The sequence below is a fragment of the Phycomyces blakesleeanus genome (assembly GCF_001638985.1).
Source record: "Phycomyces blakesleeanus NRRL 1555(-) unplaced genomic scaffold PHYBLscaffold_4, whole genome shotgun sequence".
NCBI classification, from domain to species: Eukaryota; Fungi; Mucoromycota; class Mucoromycetes; order Mucorales; family Phycomycetaceae; genus Phycomyces; species Phycomyces blakesleeanus.
This window is the reverse complement of record NW_017265137.1, coordinates 721,665-728,366: the sequence shown is the minus strand read 5'-3', so window position 1 is coordinate 728,366 and position 6,702 is coordinate 721,665. Positions and strand designations below refer to the sequence as shown.

The window sequence follows — 6,702 nt, the reverse complement described above, 5'->3', positions numbered from 1 at the left end:
TCACTGTTAAAGACCATGATATACACATTTTGCATGAAAATGTTTACGTATATTCCTTTTGATATATCGTGACCAATAGAATACGAGGTATTCAGGGATCACTGCAAAAGTAGAGAAGTAAAAGCAAAATATATTATAAAGTTAATATACTTGTCATGTTAAAAAATGTGTGTGTGTACGCATTTACTTACCTCGCAGATAAACTGCGAATGGTTTAACCAGTACTACTGTTCCTTGCACATGAAATCGTCCTTGTTTCCTTGTACATGAAATCGACCTGGTGTCCTTGAACATGAAATCGTCCTGGTGTCCTTGTACATGAAATCGACCTGGTGTCCTTGTACATGAAATCGACCTTGTGTCCTTGTACATGAAATCGACCTTGTGTCCTTGAACATGAAATCGACCTTGTGTCCTTGAACATGAAATCCCCCTTGTGTCCTTGTACATGAAATCGTCCTGGTGTCCTTGTACATGAAATCGACCTTGTGTCCTTGAACATGAAATCGTCCTTGTGTCCTTGTACATGAAATCGTTCGGGAATCCTTGTACATGAAATCCCGTTTGTGTTCTTCTGCAAGAAATCTCCTTGGTGTTCCTAGTACATGGAATCGCCCAAGTGTTCCTTGCGCAGGAAATCTCCCTGGTGTTCCTTGTACATGGAATCGCCCAAGTGTTCCTTGAGAAGGAAATCTCCCTGGTGTTCCTTGTACATGGAATCGCCCAAGTGTTCCTTGAGAAGGAAAACACCCTGGTGTTCCTAGTACATGGAATCGCCCAAGTGTTCCTTGAGAAGGAAAACACCCTGGTGTTCCTAGTACATGGAATCGCCCAAGTGTTCCTTGCGCAGGAAATCTCCCTGGTGTTCCTTGTACATGGAATCGCCCAAGTGTTCCTTGCGCAGGAAATCTCCCTGGTGTTCCTAGTACATGGAATCGCCCAAGTGTTCCTTGCGCAGGAAAACACCCTGGTGTTCCTTGTACATGGAATCGCCCAAGTGTTCCTTGCGCAGGAAATCTCCCTGGTGTTCCTAGTACATGGAATCGCCCAAGTGTTCCTTGCGCAGGAAATCTCCCTGGTGTTCCTAGTACATGGAATCGCCCAAGTGTTCCTTGCGCAGGAAATCTCCCTGGTGTTCCTTGTACATGGAATCGCCCAAGTGTTCCTTGAGAAGGAAATCTCCCTGGTGTTCCTTGTACATGGAATCGCCCAAGTGTTCCTTGCGCAGGAAATCTCCCTGGTGTTCCTAGTACATGGAATCGCCCAAGTGTTCCTTGAGAAGGAAAACACCCTGGTGTTCCTAGTACATGGAATCGCCCAAGTGTTCCTTGAGAAGGAAAACACCCTGGTGTTCCTAGTACATGGAATCGCCCAAGTGTTCCTTGCGCAGGAAATCTCCCTGGTGTTCCTTGTACATGGAATCGCCCAAGTGTTCCTTGCGCAGGAAAACGCCCTGGTGTTCCTTGTACATGGAATCGCCCAAGTGTTCCTTGCGCAGGAAATCTCCCTGGTGTTCCTTGTACATGGAATCGCCCAAGTGTTCCTTGAGAAGGAAATCTCCCTGGTGTTCCTTGTACATGGAATCGCCCAAGTGTTCCTTGCGCAGGAAATCTCCCTGGTGTTCCTTGTACATGGAATCGCCCAAGTGTTCCTTGAGAAGGAAAACACCCTGGTGTTCCTAGTACATGGAATCGCCCAAGTGTTCCTTGAGAAGGAAAACACCCTGGTGTTCCTAGTACATGGAATCGCCCAAGTGTTCCTTGAGAAGGAAAACACCCTGGTGTTCCTAGTACATGGAATCGCCCAAGTGTTCCTTGCGCAGGAAATCTCCCTGGTGTTCCTTGTACATGGAATCGCCCAAGTGTTCCTTGCGCAGGAAAACGCCCTGGTGTTCCTTGTACATGGAATCGCCCAAGTGTTCCTTGCGCAGGAAATCTCCCTGGTGTTCCTTGTACATGGAATCGCCCAAGTGTTCCTTGAGAAGGAAATCTCCCTGGTGTTCCTTGTACATGGAATCGCCCAAGTGTTCCTTGCGCAGGAAATCTCCCTGGTGTTCCTTGTACATGGAATCGCCCAAGTGTTCCTTGAGAAGGAAAACACCCTGGTGTTCCTAGTACATGGAATCGCCCAAGTGTTCCTTGAGAAGGAAAACACCCTGGTGTTCCTAGTACATGGAATCGCCCAAGTGTTCCTTGCGCAGGAAATCTCCCTGGTGTTCCTTGTACATGGAATCGCCCAAGTGTTCCTTGAGAAGGAAATCTCCCTGGTGTTCCTTGTACATGGAATCGCCCAAGTGTTCCTTGAGAAGGAAATCTCCCTGGTGTTCCTTGTACATGGAATCGCCCAAGTGTTCCTTGCGCAGGAAATCTCCCTGGTGTTCCTTGTACATGGAATCGCCCAAGTGTTCCTTGAGAAGGAAAACACCCTGGTGTTCTTAGTACATGGAATCGCCCAAGTGTTCCTTGAGAAGGAAAACACCCTGGTGTTCCTAGTACATGGAATCGCCCAAGTGTTCCTTGAGAAGGAAAACTCCCTGGTGTTCCTTGTACATGGAATCGCCCAAGTGTTCCTTGCGCAGGAAATCTCCCTGGTGTTCCTTGTACATGGAATCGCCCAAGTGTTCCTTGAGAAGGAAATCTCCCTGGTGTTCCTTGTACATGGAATCGCCCATGTGTTCCTTGTGCACGGAATCGCCTTGATGGTTCTTGTGCTGGAAATCGCCCAGGTGTTCCTTGCGCAGGAAATTGCACTGGTCTTCCTTGTACATGAAATTGTCCAGGTGTTCTCTGTGCTGGAAATCGACCTAGTTTTTCTTGTACATGAACTCGACATGAAAGACTTTTTCGTGAACCACAGTGGAATGGATTTTGGACATATGATCAAAAAGAAAACAGGTACAAAAAACATTGTGCTGTAGTTAGTAGTTGACCGTGTCAAAGTTTGATTGTGTGTATAAAATGTTTTACCTGCTATTAGACTGGACATCATAGTGTGCAACTTAACTAGAAGTCATGTGTGTGATGCATTTTCATTATTAATATTAATATATGTCTTATATGAATGGAAATATATAGACATTGAAATGCATTTTTCCTACCTGTGGGAAACCAAAGACCATGAAAAGAAAAAGGGAAGGAAGAAAAGGGTAGACAGGCAATAGGGATTTGTATCAATTGTTATAAGAGAAAAAATGGGGATGGCGCAGTAAATAAGGCGTAAAATACCTATTTAGGATAAATCAAAACAAATTCATGTGAAAATAAAGAGCCCTATGTTTTTAGTGAAAGTTCTATACTTTTTGTCACATATTTTTTTAAGAACGTCTTGGTATTGCCTGATAGATACATTGAATAGTACTGGCACTGAGAACATTTGGATATTGTTTGGCTTTAAATAACCTTTGTATGTCTTTGTAGAAATATTTTTTACACACTTTTTATCTCATCTAATACTCATCCTGTTTTTTTTTAAAAATCCGCCAAACAAATAAAGAAAGGTAATTAAGTCTTCTGATCACAACCTGTTTAGTTTCATTTCACAAAGTATCTTGAAATACAAGTAACTAAAGAATCACCCTTTCTGAGAGAATAATATCATATTCATTATTAAATGAGTTGATATTTTAATGCTTCTCGAAAATCTTTTCTTATATATTTAAATTTGTTGTAAATGAGTATTGACTACTGCTGTAATTGAGAATAAGTCTGAAGGAAATAATATAAGTCCTCAGCTATTCCAGTCAAAAATGTCTACCAACTACTTTATTATTTAACACGGGTTTATTATGCACAATAGTGATTATATTTTATATAATGATATCATCATAATATGTGATACATCAATGAATTATTACAAGTATACTTATGACTCACAAACACATTTACTTTTGATGTTAACACTTCATTGGGACTACACACCTTTATATAATTAATCATACATTAATTATCCCAAGATCACGTTCCTCTGAATAAGGCTCAGATAGGATCGATTACCTGACCCCAGTCATATAATTTTCCCAGTCCAAAACAATATAAATAGCAGTGGTAGTTCAGTGTAGAAACCTCGTCAAATTTTGATACCAAATCTTTTCTCAATAAGCAAACCCTACACAAGTTCTCACGAATCTTTGTTCCTCACTTTCAAATCTTGCATTCTTTTTAACAACTTCAAAAACTTCAACTACCACAACAAAATTATACAATTTTAAATATATATGCAATATCTCTTGTCAGCTATAAATACAGAGTTTTCTCTTACTTTTAATTAATTAAAGTATTATTATTATAGTGCACATTAACGTGTCTTAGCTAATACGGGTTATTCACTTTAAAGCTATGTTCAAAGGCAAAATTTTAATTTTATAATTGTGATAGTAAAAGTACAATAAGCTAACTATTGAATCTTTATTTTTGATACTCTAGTATGTATATATTGCTGCAAAATTGTCAAATCATTTATTTAAAGAATTATGATAAATATTCTATAGTAACTTTACATATCTAATAGTATGTATAAATATTCCTTCTTTTTTCTCTTTCTTTCTATGATAATAGCATTACTTTTTGATACAGAGCCTAGTTGAAATTTTTTATTTTCTTTATGCAACCCTTCTGTTTTTTCATTATTTTTAATATACAGTATCTATAATTATTTTATCAAAAAAATATAGCGATTCTTATATCTAATCAAGCTAACTATATATCTTAGAATATATCAAATTCTGATATAGTCGATATAATGGAATCAGAACAATAATGCGTATTTTAAGCTCAAAGCACAGAATACAACAGATAAGAATACCTCTGTGTCTCTCTTTATATATATATCTTTATTATTTGACACAGTTAGCTTTGGAAAAGGTTTGTTTTTGGCCAAACTCATTTGATATATTTATATCTGGTCGACACAATTATTTGCAAGTAATTAGAAGACATCACCCCCAAAAAAAACTCTGACAAAGCCTCCAGCATTTATGCTGCCCTATTCCATCTCGTACAAGAACTCAAAGCCTTAAAAATATATTTAGTTGGCTCCGAAAAACCAAGAAAACCATTTACCTTCTATGAATGTGATCAAAAAGAGTATCGAAGACCAGAATGTTCCAACCTTCAAGAAAGCAACAGTGAAAAAGGTTTGGGCACTAGTATAGAGGACTACTGGAGCTCATTTTATATAAAACCCACCATAAAACAGCCATGAATCCAATGTTAATCTCATTGAGTCCGTTTCTGTCTTTACTGCTTAAACAAAAAATAGAGTAGACACCGACATTTCAGAACCTTCAATCTCAAACCGTCAAAAAGAAAATAAACCTGCTGTATACACATCAAATAAACATCTTTTTCCTCAATTCCCAGTTGCAACAAAAAGATTTTCTCCTATAAAATATAATACAAGAATGAGTCAAGTAGCTGGACCATCAGATTTTCTTGATCCTAGAAAAGCCACAAATAAAATAAGAACCAAAAGAACCCCATCAAAATTACTGCCAGTAATAAAAAGATCAAAGGACGGCGTCTGGGATACACTACTACTAACAGATGCAGAATTGACCGTTGCTGACTGGTTAGCAATGAACAAATTCACCTCAAAAGATATCAAAGGTGAGTTCTATTATCTACATGGACTAAAAAAGAATCTAATTCCCCCTATCAACTTGGTTAAAAACAATAAGAACACAGATATTGAGACTGACACTTATATCAGTACTAAGTTCAAAACGGATACTGATACCAAGACTAGCACCGATATCAACGCTGATAATAACACTTATAAAGAATTTGACAGTATGGAGGATGACATTGGCTCTGAAAATTATATCAATGGCTCCAATAGATACAAATCTGCCCAAGAATACAGTGATGACATCACTTATAACTATAAAAGCAATTTCAACAATTTCTCTGTTAGTCAGCCACTAAAGGCTTCAATAATGATCAATAACTATATTATCTCAGTAATCTTTGACTCTGACGCAAGTGTTTCTATTATTGGCAAAACCTAGTAGAAAAACTTGGACTCAAGCCGACTGGAGACAAACTAACTATATCTAGTCTTGACGTATAATCCAAAGAACCATGCAACATAATCAAGTATGTACCAGTACAAATAGCCGGAAATTTAGATCAGACACTATGAGCGTCAAAAGTGAACCCTCGAGCAAAGACCCTTAACTTTCTGGAATGCTCTGGTTCCGAACCTGTGGAATACAACTTCGACCTCAAAATTCAGCCATTATAATACTAATAAAACATGAATCTGGATATGTTAAGCTAAAAGATGAAACAAGACCAGTTCAACAACAGTCAGCCCAAAAATATTCAATCACTATTCGTTTAAGTTTGTTTGAGAAAATTGTATGCCCAAAGGCTAAATATATAAGACATTAATTTGTACTCTGGATATATTCTTTTAGCCCGAGTCGTCGAATGTTTAAGGTGACAATAGCTGCAATTTAGCTATTGACAAATGCTATTTGTTTAAGGGAAACTCTGGAATCCCATCAGACTTACTGCCTAGAAGGACCAAAAACACCTGAAAAAGATTAGGACAAATTATTGCAAGAAAATCAATTCGAAGTTTTACGAACACAATTTGTAACATCACTTTGGGAGAACAATGAAGCACAAAATCTCTATATATCCTAACAAAACGAACATATTGTCACAGGAAAACAACTACTAGAATACGTTGACAAATTAC

The 6,702-nt window shown here is 38.2% G+C and overlaps 2 protein-coding genes across 2 annotated transcripts; one reads left to right on the top strand and one right to left on the bottom strand.

Moving 5' to 3' along the window:
• Positions 1–224: 224 nt before the first annotated feature.
• Positions 225–2,985, bottom strand: PHYBLDRAFT_141326 (hypothetical protein; the record flags this gene model as incomplete). Its single annotated transcript, XM_018430567.1, has 2 exons — positions 225–2,803; positions 2,967–2,985. 2 exons carry the CDS (start codon positions 2,983–2,985, stop codon positions 225–227), a joined length of 2,598 nt encoding a protein of 865 aa, XP_018295478.1.
• Positions 2,986–5,398: 2,413 nt separating this feature from the next.
• PHYBLDRAFT_141325 (hypothetical protein) lies at positions 5,399–6,240 on the top strand (the record flags this gene model as incomplete). The annotated part of the gene is made up of 2 exons (XM_018430566.1): positions 5,399–5,978; positions 6,149–6,240. The coding sequence occupies 2 exons, from the start codon at positions 5,399–5,401 to the stop codon at positions 6,238–6,240; spliced, it is 672 nt and encodes a 223-aa protein (XP_018295477.1).
• Between the last annotated feature and the right edge of the window lie 462 nt (positions 6,241–6,702).